The sequence below is a fragment of the Bubalus bubalis genome, chromosome 4, assembly GCF_019923935.1.
Source record: "Bubalus bubalis isolate 160015118507 breed Murrah chromosome 4, NDDB_SH_1, whole genome shotgun sequence".
Classification (NCBI taxonomy): domain Eukaryota; kingdom Metazoa; phylum Chordata; class Mammalia; order Artiodactyla; family Bovidae; genus Bubalus; species Bubalus bubalis.
In genome coordinates, this window is record NC_059160.1 from 57,261,475 (window position 1) to 57,278,949 (window position 17,475).

Below are 17,475 nucleotides of genomic sequence, written 5' to 3' on the forward strand. Positions count from 1 at the left end.
AGTCCCTTGGACTGCAAGGATATCAAGCCAGTCAATCCTAAAGGAAATCAGTCCTGAATATTCATTGGAAGGACTGATGCTGAAGCTCCAATACTTTGGCCACCTGATGCAAAGAGCCAACTCATTAGAAAAGACCCTGATGCTAGGGAAGATTGAAGGCAGGAGGAGAAGGGGACGCAGAGGATGAGATGGTTGGATGGTATCACCAACTCAATGGACATGAGTTTGAACAAGCTCCAGGAGATGGTGAAGGACAGGGAAGCCTGGCATGCTGCAGTCCATGGGGTTACAAAGAGTTGGACACGACTGAGCAACTGAACAACAATATTGTGCCAGGGGGCTTTCCTGGTAGCTCAGCTGGTTCTCCTGGTCCTTCACCCCTGAGAAGGGACAGGCTACAGACTCCCGTATTCTTGGGCTTCCTGGGTGGCTCAGATGGTAAAGAATCCACCAGCAACTCAGGAGACCTGGGTTTAATCCCTGGGTTGGGAAGATCCCCTGGAGAAGGGAATGGCAACTCACTCCAGTATTCTTGCCTGGAGAATCCCATGGACAGAGGAGCCTGGCGGGCTACAGTCCATGGGGTCGCAGAGAGTCAGACACAACTGGGCAATGAAGCACAGTTGTGAAGTACACAACACTACACTACAGTACACATACACTACAGTATGTAAGTACACATACCGTACTAGACAATTAGAATCATCTCCTACCCTTGAACGTTTTCAGGAAGAAAAACACAGTATCACAAGATCTAATTCAACAGCATTCTATATTAAGCGATCAGTACAATATACAGTACCATCTTCAAACCCCTTTTACACATCAACTACTACTCAAAAGGCTCAACTCCAACATCCCTTCCCCAGGAACCCTCTGTCGTCTCCTTTGTGCTTCCAATATCCTTCTGCAGACATGTCCTAGAACCCCTCTTACACTTCCCCCAAAGACTGTCAACCACCTAGGCAAGAACCAAGTTTTAAACTCTGTCCCACACAGGAGAGTCAGCACACAGTGGCACTTAGTACACTCTTAGTGAGGGGATGGATAAAAAGATGCAAGCATCAAAAACAACCCTGAGGCACCACAATATACTCGACAGTGGCCTCAGTATTTACTAATACTAGGTTCGTATGAGCAAATATACTAAGCAATTTTAGGAAATTCACAGCCTCTATGAACATCACTTTCCTCACTTACAAACCAAAGATGATAAAATTTAAGTCTCACAAAGCTGGCTACAAAGATGATGTAAGTAAAGCATTTTCTAAACTATAAAGCAATATGTTGCTGTTGCTATTTTTATTATTATTACTACTATAATGATAGTATAATACTATTATTACTATTTTTATTATTGTTACTACTACTATTACCACTAATACTTAAGAAAAAAAAATTCACAAATAAAAAAATTTTTTAAAGACTTTCAACCAACACAGTTCACAATTAGCAAAGTAGGAAATCAAATCCAGTTAAACACCCTACTTTCTAGTCATTCTGATCGTCTAAGACTTGTATGGGGTGGTATGAAAGCTCTGGTCTGAGAATATCCCTAACACTGTCATCAGAATTTCCGAAAGACCTGAGGAAAGCAGCCTTGTAGATCCATCTTGACACCCAAAACGGGGTAATAGTAACTGCCCCGCCTTTCTGATGGGTTGTATGAGGCCCAACTGAGACACAAGATGTGAAAATAGCTTGGAAAGTAGGGTACAGGCTGCTCTTTTCCTTCAGTCTTTGAGAATCCCTCACCTTGAGATATCCTCCAGCAGAAACAAGCATTTTGGTGTCTGGAGAAAAGCAAAGGTCGGTCACCCAGCCTCCATGAGTAGCAGCTCCTTCTTCTACTGAAATCGGAGCACACAAATGAAGAAGCTCACCGTTTGAGACATTCCATATCTACAAAAGTGATACACAGTTCATTAGCAGGCTTACTCAGAAGTTTTATATCTATCTCATCTGGAAAATATATGGAAATTTTTCTTAAAAATATAATTACAATTCGGTGATACCTTAGTAATTTTTTTAGACTACATTCTTTTTCAAATTAAAAAATATATATACAATTAAAATGCATTACTTATGATATTTACCATTAACTATACTCCAAAAAAAAATAACAAAAGGACTTAAGAGTGATTAATTAGAAAACTGCGACTCTTTCACTGAATAAAAAGAGTATGATAGGAGAAGCAGGGAATAAACAAAAAGGCCTAACAAATTAAACTACCTCAAAAGAACAAAGAATTCTAGTTTAGGATCTAGAATAACAACAGATACAATACAAACACCTAAAGTACACATATTTTAAAACAGTAAGTCCAGTAAGTTTTTTTTTTATACACAGATGTATAATTTTTAATATTTTATATGTATAAAGTAAGGAAGCAAACATATAAACATTCACTAAGATTATTTACTGAACTCCTATAAACCACCTAATTACTAAAAGATACTAATATTTCCATTTACTTCCAGTGATAATATATCAGCAGTACTCTAATTTTTTCAAAGAAACTACACATCAGAATAAGAAAAATAGAGGCATAAATAGCAAAAGAAAATAATAAAAATCATCATTTGTAAATATCTCCCTGGGAAATCCAAGAGAACCAAATGGAAAACTGACTAGAAAGAATTCAGTAAGACAGCTAGATATAAGAGAGAGAGAGAGAGAGAAAGAGAGAGAGAGAGATATATATATATAAAATTAACTGCTTTCCTGTATTTTTGAAAAATCAAGTGGAAAAACAAAATTTTTTTTAATGTACTAAAGAAAATTTTTTGAATAGCACTTAAAGAGAGACAATTTTTACCTTTAGGGCTTTCTGGAAAATGAAACACTGCCTTATAACCAATAAAGAGGTCCTTTCATCCAGAGATGAGGACTCAGAGCAAAACCAATGTTCCCAAAGCAGCCCTGCTCCTTCAGCAGGTCTGATATTTGTGAGAATGGCATAGAGATTACTTAGTTGATTACTTAGTTCTTAAGCAAGAGAATCTTCTTTTCCTAGAAGGCCTATCTGATAATGCCTCTGTTCCAGCAAACTGCATACTGTCTCACTCTTCTACATTATATACCTAATTCCCTGAATTTTAATTTCTCTTTCATAAAAAAAAACAAAAAAGACTCTCCTTAATTATACTGGTTACCAAAGCACCCCAATGTCCAATCATTTTCAACCACCCAGTGCTTCCAATACAACCAGCAGCAAAGAGCCCCATGAGGACAGCAACAGGCCCTACTCTAAATGTTGACTATTTAATGGATACAGTGCTAAAGAGGCCTTTCAGTGCAGAAAACAGCAGAATTGCAATTCATTTATAATCTAGGTAACAATTTACAAAAATTATTCTCCTCAAATTCTGCCACTAAAAACAATCTTTGGTTCAGATCCAGGAATTAGGATGAATCATTCTCAAGCTAACAGCTGAGAGCCACCTGCAAATAACTAGGGCATCTGCCTTCTCACATACGTAGGAAACGCTTCTAACTCTAAAACGAATTCTTTTCTGCAGTGGAGTGCAGCTGTGAACACAACGTGCACAGGAAACAGAACAAAGCATGCCTCATCCAACCAGAACCCCATAGCCTGTGCTTCCCTGTTACATTAACAAAGAGCCCCGATGTGGTACAGAGGACCAGCCGCAGCTATAAGAAAAACAGTGCTTTCATGTCAGCAAACACCTTACCCTGATTTCTCCATTGTCATCTCCAGTCGCCAAAAAGGTACTGTCCACAGAGAAGGAAGAGCAGCGCACACAGCCTTTGTGGCCTCTCAATTCATGAAGAGGAGAAAGGAGTTCAAAACTCCAAATCTGGAAGGCAATTCAGATTGTTTAGGAATCTCGAAATAAGCAACTACAAACCCTGCCTCGAGTGCTGTGTGTATTAGTTGCTCAGTCTGACTCTGCAACCCCATGGACTGTAGCCAGCCAGGCTTCTCTGTCTATGCAATTCTCCAGGCAAGAATACAGGGGTGGGTCACCATTCTCTTCTCCAGGGGATCTTCCAGACCCAGGGATTGAACCCAGGTCTCTCGCCTTGCAGACAGATTCTTTACTGGCTAGTTAGACATAAATTCAATCATATGAAGTACTAATATTCAGCAGTTTATAACCTTTTATGAGAGGCCCAAATGCCAATTAGCAACCTTGTTAATATTTTAGTTTCCCTTTAATTATTCAGGTAAACTTCAGCATAAACATCAAAGTCACAGCTTCCTTAACTTCTTTCGACTCAGAAGGAAGAACAGCAAAATGGTCTACAGAGTGAAGAAGACTTGAGTGGAGTGCTGGCACCACAATGTATTAGTTCCTTGGCCTAGGACAACCACATGAGCTTCTCTGGCTTGTTTCTGTATCTGTATGATGGGAATAGTAACACCTGTAGAATGAAAATTAAATGAGATAATAGGGACTGAAATTCCTAGCCTATCCTTAGTTCTTCACTTTCTGCCATAAGGGTGGTGTTATCTGCCTATCTGAGGTTATTGATATTGGCAATCTTGATTCCAGCTTGTGCTTCATCCAGCCCAGCCTTTCTCATCATGTACTCTGCATATAAGTTAAATAAGCAGGGTGACAATATACAGCCGTGATGTACTCCTTTCCTGATTTGGAACCAGTCTGTTGTTTCATGTCCAATTCTAACTATTGCTTCCTGACCTGCATACAGATTTCTCAAGAGGCAGGTAAGGTGGTCTGGTATTCCCATCTCTTGAAGAATTTTCCACAGTTTGTCATGACTGACACAGTCAAAGGCTTTGGCATAGTCAATAAGGTAGAAGTTTTTCTGGAACTAACTTTCTTGCTATTTCGATGATCCAACGGATGTTGTCAATTTGATCTCTGGTTCCTCTGCCTTTCCTAAATCCAGCTTGAACATCTGGAAGTTCATGGTTCACATACTGTTGAAGCCGCACTTGGAGAATTTTGAGCATTACTCTACTAGCAAGCGAGATGAGTACAATTGTGCAGTAGTTTGAGCATTCTTTGGCATTGCCTTTCTTTGGGATTGGAATGAAAACTGACCTTTTCCAGTCCTGTGGCCACTGCTGAGTTTTCCAAATTTGCTGACATATTGAATGTAGCACTTTCACAGCATCATCTTTTAGGATTTGAAATTGCTCAACTGGAATTCCATCACCTCCACTACCTTTGTTCATAGTGATCCTTCCTAAGGCCCACTTGACTTCACATCCCTGGATGTCTGGCTCTAGGTGAGTGATCACACCATCGTGATTATCTGGGTCATGAAGATCTTTCTTTGTATAGTTCTTCTGTGTATTCTTGCCACCTCTTCTTACTAACTTCTGCTTCTGTTAGGTACATTCTGTTTCTGTCCTTTATTGTGCCCATCTTTGCATGAATATTCCCTTGGTATCTCTAATTTTCTTGAAGAGATCTCTAATCTTTCCCATTCTATTGTTTTCCTCTATTTCTTTGTACTGATTGATCACTGAGGAAGGCTTTCTTATCTCTCCTTGCTGTTCTTTGGAACTCTGCATTCAAATGGGTATATCTTTCCTTTTCTCCTTTGCCTTTCGAATCTCTTCGTTTCATAGCTGTTTGTAAGGCCTCCTCAGACAACCATTTTGCCTTTTTGCATTTCTTTTTCTTGGGGATGGTCTTGATCACTGCCTCCTGTACAATGTCACTAAACTCCATTCACAGTTCATTGGGCCCTCTATCAGAACTAATCCCTTTAATCTAGTTCTCACTGTATAATCATGAGGATTTGATGAAGGTCATACCTGAATGGTCTAGTGGTTTTCCCTATTTTCTTCAATTTAAGTCTGAATTTGGCAATAAGGAGTTCACGATGTGAGCCACAGTCAGCTCCCAGTCTTGTTTTAGCGGACTGTATAGAGCTTCTCCATCTTTGGCTACAAAGAATATAATCAATCTGATTTCGGTATTGACCATCTGGTGAGGTCCACGTATAGAGTCTTCTCTAGTGTTACTGGAAGAGGGTGTTTGCTATGAGCAGTGCATTTGCTTGGCAGAACTCTATTAGCCTTTGCCCTGCTTCATTCTGTTACTCCAGGTATTTCTTGACTTCCTACTTTTGCATTCCAGTCCCCTATAATGAAAAGGACATCTTTTTTGGGTGTTAGTTCTAAAAGGTCTTGCCGGTCTTCATAGAACTGTTCAACTTCAGTTTCTTCAGCATTACTGGTCGGGGCATAGACTTGGATTACTGTGATATTGAATGATTTGCCTTGGAAATGAAGAGAGATCATTCTGCTGTTTTCAAGATTGCATCCAAGGACTGCATTTTGGACTGTTGTTGACTATGATAGCTACTGCATCTCTTCTAAGGGATTCTTGCCCACAGTAGTAGATATAATGGTCATCTGATTTGAATTCACCCATTCTAGTCCACTTTAGTTCGCTGATTCCTAAAATGTTGATGTTCACTCTTGCCATCTCCTGTTTGAGCACTTCCAATTTGCCTTGATTCATGGACCTAATATTCCAGGTTCCTATGCAATTGCTCTTTACAGCATCAGACTTTGCTTCTATCACCAGTCACATTCACAACTGGGTGTTGTTTTTGCTTTGGCTTTGTCTCTTCATTCTTTCTGGAGTTATTTCTCCACTGAACTCCAGTAGCATATTGGGCACCTACCAACCTGGGGAGTTCATCTTTCAGTGTCCTCTATCTTTTTGCCTTTTCATACTGTTCATGGGGTTCTCAAAGCAAGAACACTGAAGTGGTTTGCCATTCCCTTCTCCAGTGGACCACATTTGTCAGAACTCTCCATCATGACCCTACTATAATCCCTATACCAACCTACTATCTTGGCAGAAAGATGCTGTTCTTTTCCTTCCAATATTCTCCCTGGTGGTTCTGTCATCACCATTTAACAAGCACATACTGAAAAAATGTTCCAGAGCAAAGAACTGGTAGTACAAAGATAACCAGACTCAGTCCCTGACCTTGAAAAGTTTCTACTTTAATCATAAATGACTGAGCAAACAGTGGTATGAAGTAAATGATTAACATGAGAACATGTAATAGGAACACTTAAGGTAGAACAGCTAATCCTGCCTGAAGGCCAGGAAAGAGTTCACTGAAGAATTGACCTCAAATGCTGATCTAAAAGAATGAGTCACGATGCATTGATATAAAAAAGAATAAAAGGTTGAGTTGAGCCAAAGATAACAGTGTGCACAAAAAGGTGGAAGTAGAAGTAGTCTGGCACAGAGGAAACAATTTAGCAGAAAGAGACAAAGATAAGCTAAGGATATAGGCTTGTAAACCACCAAGTCTCAGAGGAGCTTCAACAGGGCACTTGGGCAGCAGCAGGGAAGATAAATTGGAAGAGGCGCAGACCAGTGGCAGGTCCACCAATAAAAGAGGACAGCCTGGTCTTAGGGGTGGGGAAAAGGAAGAGAATAAGGATCCAAGAGACACTGAGTAGTAATCAATAGAACACAGAAGACAGGAAAGTCCCAGGAAATTCCAAGGTTTATAGTTTGGAAAGATGGACAGATAACAATGCCATTAACAAAGATGAAGAAAAAAGAATAGGATGGAGTCTTCAGTGTCCCCGAGCAGCAGCATCATTTCACTGGAATATGATTTTCAGAAGCATCAGTTTACATCGATTACAAAAAATTTAACTGTGGGTGTACAATTAAATGTAAGTCTCTTTCAATACTTTTTATCCCTATAATATGCAGTAGATGCTGCCTTTGATTACTAACAGACAAAAATATATCAGTAAAGGAGAAATCAAAAGTCCTCAATGTCATTCACTTAACATATCTGGTACAAACTAAATGCCAATGGTCATCCTCCAAAAATTCACAAGAGACAGACATGTAGACAGAATATTATTTTTCTCTTTTACACATTAGTTAGTGTTCGTCACTCAGTCATGTCCGATTCTTTGCAAACCCATGGACTATAGCCCACCAGGCTCCTGTGTCTATGAAATTCTCCAGGTAAGAATTCTGCAGTGGGTAACTATTCCCTTCTCCAGAGGATCTTCCCAACCCAGGGATCAAACCCAGGTTGCCTACATTGCAGATGGAGTCTTTACCATCTGAGCCACCAGCGAAGTATTTTACACATTAGTTAGACTCACAATACATAACCAACACTCAAGTTTTAGGCATGCACCTTTCACCCAATTGACCTACCTTTGCAGTCTTGTCAGCAGAGGTAGAAGAAAACTTAGTAGCGTCAGAGGAAATATCACAAGAAAGAACGGTATCCTGGTGACACAGGAAATCTTTTTCTATTCTTCTGGTAATAATATTCCATACCTTCAAAGAAAAACTCAGAAGTTGACACTTTTCAGAACACATTGTATTACTGAGCATAATTAGCCAGAAAACAAGAGCTTTAGCACACTGGTTGTTCTGACCTCTTTAAGTGCCTTTTAGTACAAATGTTCATAGACACAAAGCAGATGTAGATGATGGCAATAAACAGAAAACAGGCATTTCTACTTTAGAAATTTAAAAATTTAAGTATTTACATATCAGCCATCTGCTTTTGGCTGTCACTATATAATCAATACAACAGTAAAATATTTCTTAACAAAGAAACGTCTGTTAGAAATTACCTTTACTGTTCCATCAAATGACCAGGTAAGAAGTCTTGAATTTTTCAAGAGTCTAAAGTCTTTCACTGTTTCCTGGTGGGCTTGGAGAAAGAAAGGGTCCTCTGATTGCCAGTTCCATATCTGAATATCAAAGAAATAAGTCTGTTATAACCCTTTTCCAAAAACACCCCATTAGAAGGGTAGGGGAGAAGCATTCCCTTGTCTGAAGTCTTTCATCTGCATGGCACTTCAGTAAAATATAGACAAGAACCAAATAAGAATATGGTATCCCCATTTTACAGAGAGAGAAGAGAAAAGCTGGAGCTAATTAACTTGACTAAGGGCAAAATAAAATATTTTTCCTCCTAAATAAAATTTGTTTCCTTCGGTTGCTTGGAGAGCAGTTAATTATATCAGAAGATAGAGAAAAGTCACAATATGCCAGTGAGCTCACCATCTGATTAAATTTTCCAAAGAAAATTATCCCAATTACATATTCACAGATATCTGAAGCTCACAAGCTAGGCCAAGCCCTGATTCCAGCTCAACTGAAACTACTCAATCCTACTGGTTCTACTGCCTGTGAAGGTCCACTGACCGGAGCAGCTTCAAACCAGGTTGTGGGATTTCTGAGCTTCAGATATCTTAGCTAGCCCCCAATACAATCTTCAAAATGACAAGTGATACAGTAGATCATTTTTCACACGGCATTCCAGGAAGAACTCCTCATGACACAAGGGAAAGAGAAGAGACTGCAATGTTGGAGACAGGGCATTCGAAGTAGGCTTGAGAAATGAACTGGAATTATGATTCACAAACGGAGGAGGGCATTTCAAACACACACTATGAATGCTTGAGTTAAAGCACAGGAGCAGGAAAAGGTGGAAAGGTTAGAGGGACCTGTTCACAGTTTAATCTGGCTGGAGTACAGGATATGCAGAAGGAACGGTAGTGGGGAAAGGTTGAGAAGATATTCTAAGAAACAGCCCAGAGAGCCTGAAGCTAGACTTCTGGGCTTCAGGCAATTAGTCAGTCTCCCATAGAACTTTCTTCTTTTTTTATTTTAACATAAGAGATAAAAAGATAAAGAAAAAGCAGCCACCATCTCAGGTATGCACATTAATAATATTCTGGGTCTAGTTTCTGACTAGTGAAGGTTAAACAGTAGAAATCCCTTTGAGGCTTTTTCTATCAGGCTTAGACCAAATCGTAAAAGAAATTACATCTCTCTTACCCTCTTTCTTTACTCCTCTATCCTCCACTTTTAGCAGCCACCCTCCCACCTCCACCACGCCCTGGCTCTCAGACATCTCCATCTTTTCTGTCTCTGAGTGCCCATTCGTGGAAGCAAGGTTATCTTGTATGAGAGCAAGGGAACTTAAGAGAGGAGCTGGAAGTGAGAGTAATTCTGAGGAGAATGAATTGGGAATTTCGGTATTTTAAGAGCTCAATAAGATATGCTAAGGTGAGGGGGAAGAAACAGAAGCTTTCTGGCTCCCCAAATCATATCAGGAAAAAAGGCACCTTGTGTGACTAAACATAAAATACCCTGGGCCATTGTCATAGGAAGTTTCTGGCTCCCTCCTTCAACTTTCTGGGCTTTAGCGGCCTAGAAGATAAGTGGTTTCTATTAACAGCTCCTCCTGGTTGACTGGTACTGCCATTCCTAGCTGTGTCTGACTCAGTGTTCATTCCTGACTGAGGTTCTTACTGCTATCCTCCACATCAAGAAGTCAGAGAGCCCTCCTGAGCAGACATAACAAAGAATTTGACAATCGCTGAGGGTGAAGAGACTAGCCTTAGCAGATTTTTTTTTTTTTTTGGTAGTTGCTTTCTGATAAGGCAATGATGACAAAGATACTTTTTTGTTGGACTTAAATGTCCTGTGCTAATCGAATCATCTTATATAACAGCTAAACTTCTACCAACATTAGTCAAATGTATAAAGGTTGAGTCTGGCTATGTCTCTACCATTAGCTGTAATTTTTACAATGTATGTACACTAGAATTTTTTCAGCTATATAAGTTTAATGTTTTAAAATGCTAAAGAATCTTTTATACCTGTAAGAATCAATATATTCTCAATCTCAGGTGAACACAGCTACTATTTGGGCTTTATTTACATCCAGGTAAAAAGGTCAAAAACTACCAAAATAGACCTTAATATTTACAGCTCTAGGTGCTATCATCAGGAGAGATGATTCTTCAAATTTTGGCAATAACTTTAGTTCAGCTTGACAAAGATTTACCAAATCCCTACTACCACATAGGCACTAGGGATACAAAGATGATTAAAATAAACCTCCAAAATGGTGACTGTGTGAGGTATTTGCATATTTGTTAGCTTGGTGGTGGTAATTATTTCACAATGTATACATATATCAAATCATCACATTATATGTCTTAAACATACTACAATTTTGTCAATTCAACCTCAATAAAGCTGGGGGGTGGGGGAACCAAACCTCCAATTGATTATTGACTAAAACACTAAAAAACTAAAACAAAAACCCAACCGATCAATTCTTAGAAATACCTACCAAGAATTGTTACGTGAATGTATACACATTAAAACATTTTAAATGTAAAAAGTATTCTGAGTAGAGCAGAAAGAGAGGATGAAACACAACTCATTTCTAAAAATAACTTAACTCAGATTCTAAAAATATTCATAGATATTATTTCTCCCTCTGGCTGAGAACATCTGATCTTCAAGCAGGTCATAAAGCCTATGGCTTTAGCTTTTGACAAAAAGGCTATACAGTATATAATGTCTCAGCTGAATTTCATCAGATATAGCTTAGTTTTACCCATTTCAAAGCCATCTGGAGAGGAAGAAAAGTGAATATTACACTGAGTTTCACAGCTAATACACTGCTATCATGGGATTCCATAATGAGTAAGTCTCTGTACTAAAGGCAAACTTCATTCCAACCATATAGGACTCACAAAGACATAAAAGACTTTTTTTCCAAAATAGTTTCTAATAGTATAAAATACATGTGGGAAATACATAAATATATAAAAGAATACATACTAACTTCTGTTGAACATATGCATTTATCTCCTTTACTTCTAAACCCCACTAAAATGACAAAGTCAGGAGAATGAGAAAGAAAATAACAAAACAGAGGCTATAAAGCAGGAGAATGGTAACTGGCTTTGTAGAACCAGGAAAACAGAATCCTAAAAGCATCAGAAAGACAAAAGCAACAAAACTGACACTAAAGAATTCCCCAAATGCTCAGGAACTGAGGTCACTAAAAGTACATCAAGAGGTTAGGAGGAGGGTAGGTCTGAAAACAGAAGTATCAGTAGCTGTGGGAAGATGGCAGTGGTATGGGTAGCTCCCTGAAGCCTCCATTAAGAGCAGACAAAGCAACTAAAACAGCAAATCCAAAACTGCACAGGCAACATCAACAACAAGACCGTGTTAAGTGACAAAGTAGCATCACACACCACAAGATACGAGAGCTGTAAGACTCGTGTGGTACCAGCATCTATATAGGTAGAAGCAGAGGAAAGCATGGAGAGTCCACAAACCTAAAACCAGGAGAATCCCCAGACAGCCAAGTGCCATTCACTGGAAAGTGCAAAGGACCCATGGGGAACAGCAGGAGAAATTTAATGCAAGATGACTGTGGTATAGTCTGAAAGGGCTAAAGCAGTCTGGACCCTACGAACTCTCAAAAGTAAAGGGGACAGGGCCACTGGTAGCCCAGTGGCTGGGACTCTGCACTCCCGATGCAGGGGGCCTGGGTTCCATCCCTGGTCTAGGAACTAGTAGATCCCACATGCCACAACTAGGACCTGGTACAGCCAAATAAATATAAAAAACTGGAGCAATCCTACAATAAGGAGGGGCTGTTGGGAAGAGAATTCAAAGTGAGCAAAACAAGGATGAAGGCAGAAGAGGAAAGGAGAGGTCTCAATGAAAATGAGGGAGGGGGAGAGAACGAAAGGATCTGATCAGAACAAGGCTGAATTTTTAATGCTTTAGGAAAACAACAGAAGAAACTGCAGAGCTGTGAAGCTAGAAAGGCTGTCCTTTCCCATCCCTTGAAAGAGTTCAAGAAAACTGACTTCATGTAAAAGGAAAACAAGTCACTATTGAATACCAAAGTCATTATGAGGGGGAAAAAAGGGAATAAAGTAGTGCAGAATAATGCTCCTAAAACAAGCTAGAAAGAAGACTCTCTGGATTCAAGGATGGCTGAGGGTGGGACTGCAGTTGTGAGAACAGGGGGAGCGGCGAAGGTCTGTACACTAAGCGCTGAGACACTGCGCCACCTGCAGCCCCCCCTCCTCCTTCCCCTCTGAGCTCTAGAGCCTGCATGCAGGGTCTACACCCTCCAGGCAGAAGACGGGAGACTCCTCTCTAGGAATCCGACAAGACCAAGACAGACCTAAAGACACAGACAACAAAGTTTTCCATCCAGATCACCTTTCAGAGAAGGTCTCAGTCAACAAAGAGCATCCCAATCAGCATTTTAGCATCCATCTCTGGGTAGTAGATGACCACCACACAGCTGAGGAAAGCCTTTAAATAAGAGGCCAAAACAACCAAAAAGAAAATAAAAGCTGGGACTTCCCTGGTGGGCCAGTGGCTAAGACTCCACACTCCCAATGTAGGGGTGTGGAGGTTCAATTGATTAGGTTCAATCCCTAGTCAGGGAACTGGATCCTACATGCCACAACTAAGATCAAAGATCCCATGTGCCACAGCAAAGAACCAGGACAGCCGAACAAATAAATATATTTGTAAAGAAAGAAAAACAAACAACTTGGAGGGAAGAACAACTATGAAGGAAAATTAAATCTTGACAGAAAAATTATATATAACACATATTATATCATTTATATATTATTTGGGCTTCCCTGGTGGTTCAGTCAGTAAAGAATCAGCCTGCAATGCAGGAGACTTGCCTGCAATGCAAAAGACCCAGGTTCGATCCCTGGGTTGGGAAGAAACCCTGGAGGAGGAAACAGCAATCCACTTCAGTATTCTTGCTTAGAGAATGCCATGGACAGAGGAGCCTGGCAGGCTACAGTCCATGGAGTCACAAGAGTCAGACATAGCGATTAAACCACCATATATTATTCACATATCCATCTATCCTCAGAGAAGAAGATATTTCATCTACAAAACAAGAATACATACATACTCTCAAAAAGAATAAATAAAAATAGAAAGGCTCTCCAGCATTAAAAATATACCAAATGAAAAGCTCAAAGAAAGGGACAGACGATAAAGCTGAGGAAACGTCCCAAGAAATAGAGCACAGTATACAAAAAGATGAAATGTAGAAAAAGAAAATCAGATGATCAGTCCAGGAGATCCAGTATCTGAATAAGGGATAACAGAAAAAAGAAGTATATGGAAGGCAGGGGGTGTCAAAGAAATAATTCAAATAAACCTCTCTGAATTGAAAAACATAAGTTTCCAAACTGAGAAAGGTAGTGAAAGCCCAAAACAATGGACGAAATAAACACACTATGACATACCATCATGAAATTTCACAATTCTAAGGACAAACGAAAGATCCTAAAACCTTCCAAAGAGAAAGATTAGGAATCAGAATGGCTTCAGACTTCTCAACATGAGCTCTGAAATCTGGAAGAAAATAGAACATTGTCTTCAAGGTTTAGGGTAAAATAATTTCCAACTACAACCAGGTTAAGCGTTTCCTGAACTGCACTAAGGCAGAAAAGGCATCCGTAGTACACTTGTCACCTGTTCTACTTAGTCTGAACAGTGACACCAATGACCTAAACAAAATTTTTTTGGTATTGTGTTGGGGGGAGGGGGATTGACAAAAGGGTGGGTGCACACTCTGGAGTTAAGCAGGAGGAGGAAAAAAGCTAAATTTTCATCTTAATATGAAAAATTCAATAAATTGTCAAAGCTAAAAATCAAGAATTAGCACTATAAGTATGCACTGTGGGGGCATGAAGATAAATACCAAAAAAAAAAAAACCATCTAAAAGCTAAAAGCAGTGCTTTAAGAGAAAGAGAAATGCGGGAGTCTGCTTTTGTTAAAGAGCCTTGTAGTACTATTTGAGTTTTAAAAGTATATGTACTAGAACTTTGATTAAAAATAAAGTTTAAAAGAACATATAGTAGGCTTAAGGCCTCTATACCCACAATTCTTAGCTTTGGTAAACAATTCTTTTTCACAGGATTTTATAATAAAATCCTATAATAAATATCTTACTCTTAAAGGAAACAATGAAAATATTTCAATCTAAAATAATTACTATTTTAGTAGTGTAAAGAAAAATAAACTGAAATTACATAAATGTGGCAGGAAGTATATTGACACAAATCCAAACCCCAATACAGGTGGGAGAATACAAATGAATGCTTGATTTTCAAAGTAAACAATTTCCCAGTAGAGGGCTCTGAACCAAACTGCCTGCCTCATGCACAGAAAAATACAGAACAGAATGGGTTTCATTTATGCCCAATGCATAATCTAAAAGGAAGCCCAAAGTCATCTGAAGTTTAAAACATGTGCTGGATTTGAGTCACAACTGAAGTGTTCCCTTGTTGGGATCAGTGTTACACCCATTAGGAGGGCAACCTTCTTCTCACCTGAACTGCAGAATCATCAGAGCTTGAGATAAGAGTCTTTCCATCAGCTGTGAACTGGATGTGCCGAACAGTGGTCTTATGCCCATTCCTGGATTGGAAGATTTTGTTGTTCAGGAGTTCTAAAATCTACAAAGCAGAAAACCACAGAAAAGTTAATACAAGGATATTCAGCAACACCTGAATTACACTCTGAAAATATTAAATCAAAACTAGACTACAGAAGGGCACAGAATTTCCATCTCATAGTGCTTTCAGTTGAACTAAAGACACACAAATGAACAGCACAAAACAGACAAACACATCTGTGCACGCACACACACATCTACACGCTAAAATAAAAAACACTCACTGGAATAACCAGATAGCAGTGGCAACCAGTGGTCCTTCTGAGTACTCAGCTACCCAATTCATCAAACAATGGCAGTCTAAGCTCAGTCTCCAAAAAGCAAATGACATTTAAGATGGATGAGAAGGAAGAAAGAAAAACATCTGTGATGAGAGATGAGGCAATCTCTTTACAAAATAACAGAGACAAGGAAAGATAAAGGATGGTGAGAGAGACAGGTAAAGGAAAAGAGGGTATGAATGGGCTGGAAGGCAGTGCACTAAGGAGACTTAAAAAGGCTAAAGATTAATATGACAAATGCAGAGATTAAGAAAAGTAGAACATAACTCAAAACCTAATGACTATGTCAAAAAGGCTGTCAAATAAATTCACATCAAAAAAGTAGATACGCCCTAAATAAGTACAAGGGATATAATGTACAACATAATAATATGATTAACAGTACTGTATATTATAACTGAAAGTTACTGAGAGTAAATCCTAAGAGTTCTCATTAAAAAGGAAAAATAATTTTCTATTTCTTTAATTCTGTAACTACATGAGATGGCAGATGTTCACTAAACTTATTGTGATAACCATTTCACAATGTAAGTCAAATAATTATGCTGTACAGCTTAAAATAACATACACAGTGTTGCTGTTTAGTCGCTAGGTCATGTCTGACTCTTGTTCGATCCCATGGACTATAACCCGCCAAGCTCCTCTGTCCATGGGATTTCCCAGGCATGAATACTGGAGTGGGCTGCTATTTCCTTCTCCAGGGGATTTTCCCAACCCAGGAATGGAACCCATGTCTTCTACATTGGCAGGCAGACTCTTTACCACTGAGCCACCAGAATGCTATATGTTAATTATATCTCAGTAAAGCTGGAAGGGGAAAAAAACTCAAAAAATATAAATATATATACAGTCTCCTCTTTGTGGGGCAAATGGAACTGGAGAGTATTTGTGTAATTCCTTATCACAATGAAGCCAATGTAAAATAAATGTGGCTAATGCTATAATTAACAAATTAAGAAATAATTCCAAAAAGCCAAGTGAGAAAAAGAAAAACCACCATGTTCTCTGATCTATTACATAGCTAGACAAAATATGCTTCTGTGATGAATTTCACTCGTGATGAAATCACTTTTTTTCCCAAAATGATTTTCATTTTACTATCCTTTTTCCTTCAACCTGATTTTTATTTATTTAATCTTATTTGATAAATTAAGGATTTCAAGTGGTAAACAGGTGTACTTCTAATACCAAAAGCAGGACAGCAAAGATTGGTGAGGTGAGTAAATATAAGGTACCAACACTGAAATTCTTGACGAACCTGATCAGAACCAACATGGAAACAACTTATACCCCTATATGGCTGAGCTTCTAAGAAGAGAAAAAAATGCTCTTTGCATAACTAAATCTCTGAGAGTGTTTAATATAATTCAGGAAAAGCAAGACAATTGGGCAGTGAATAAAGAACACAAAAAGACAAAAAGTATGAGACAGAGCAATAAAAGCAATATGAAAAATATACAACCATAGGATTGCAAGATTATTTTAAATCTAACAGAGGAATGACTAATATACCATAGAAAGATTTATTTACTAGGTAAGTCTACAAAGCCAGGTGTCTACTTAATTTTAAATAAAAACTATACTGCTCAGAATGCTTCTGCAGACGAGAACTGAATACCTGAATGGCTCCATCTTCACCTCCGAATGCAAGGTACTGAAGATGTGGACTTAAACAACAGCAACTCACTTGAGCTTCAGTTAGGTAATCAATCTGACCTGTGTTTCCATTAATGAGCTAATGAAAAATAAGGCACAATCAGGTATTAGACTGTAAGAGCCATTTTTGTTCTTTAGAACAGAGACTGGAAAATAAAACAGAAAATAAACTGGAAAAATAAAACAGAAAATAACCAACAAGAGCTCCCAGGGGAACAACAAAGCCCTGTTCTATTCTCAGCAGCTGCATTTAG

General features: G+C 38.9%; 1 protein-coding gene across 6 annotated transcripts in view; it reads right to left on the minus strand.

The window, feature by feature from the left end:
* The window catches only part of APAF1 (apoptotic peptidase activating factor 1), a 100,721-nt gene that overhangs the window by 8,993 nt on the left and 74,253 nt on the right, over window positions 1-17,475 (minus strand). For 5 of the 6 annotated variants that reach the window (XM_044941458.2, XM_044941460.2, XM_044941459.2 and 2 more), the window contains 6 exons: window positions 17,184-17,300; window positions 15,160-15,285; window positions 8,586-8,705; window positions 8,158-8,283; window positions 3,697-3,822; window positions 1,756-1,902 (listed from right to left, as the gene is read on the minus strand). In XM_044941458.2, the coding sequence (XP_044797393.1) occupies window positions 1,756-1,902; window positions 3,697-3,822; window positions 8,158-8,283; window positions 8,586-8,705; window positions 15,160-15,285; window positions 17,184-17,300 (762 nt within the window). The remainder of the gene's footprint in view (window positions 1-1,755; window positions 1,903-3,696; window positions 3,823-8,157; window positions 8,284-8,585; window positions 8,706-15,159; window positions 15,286-17,183; window positions 17,301-17,475) is intronic. The other variant, XM_044941461.2, reaches the window with a different exon arrangement.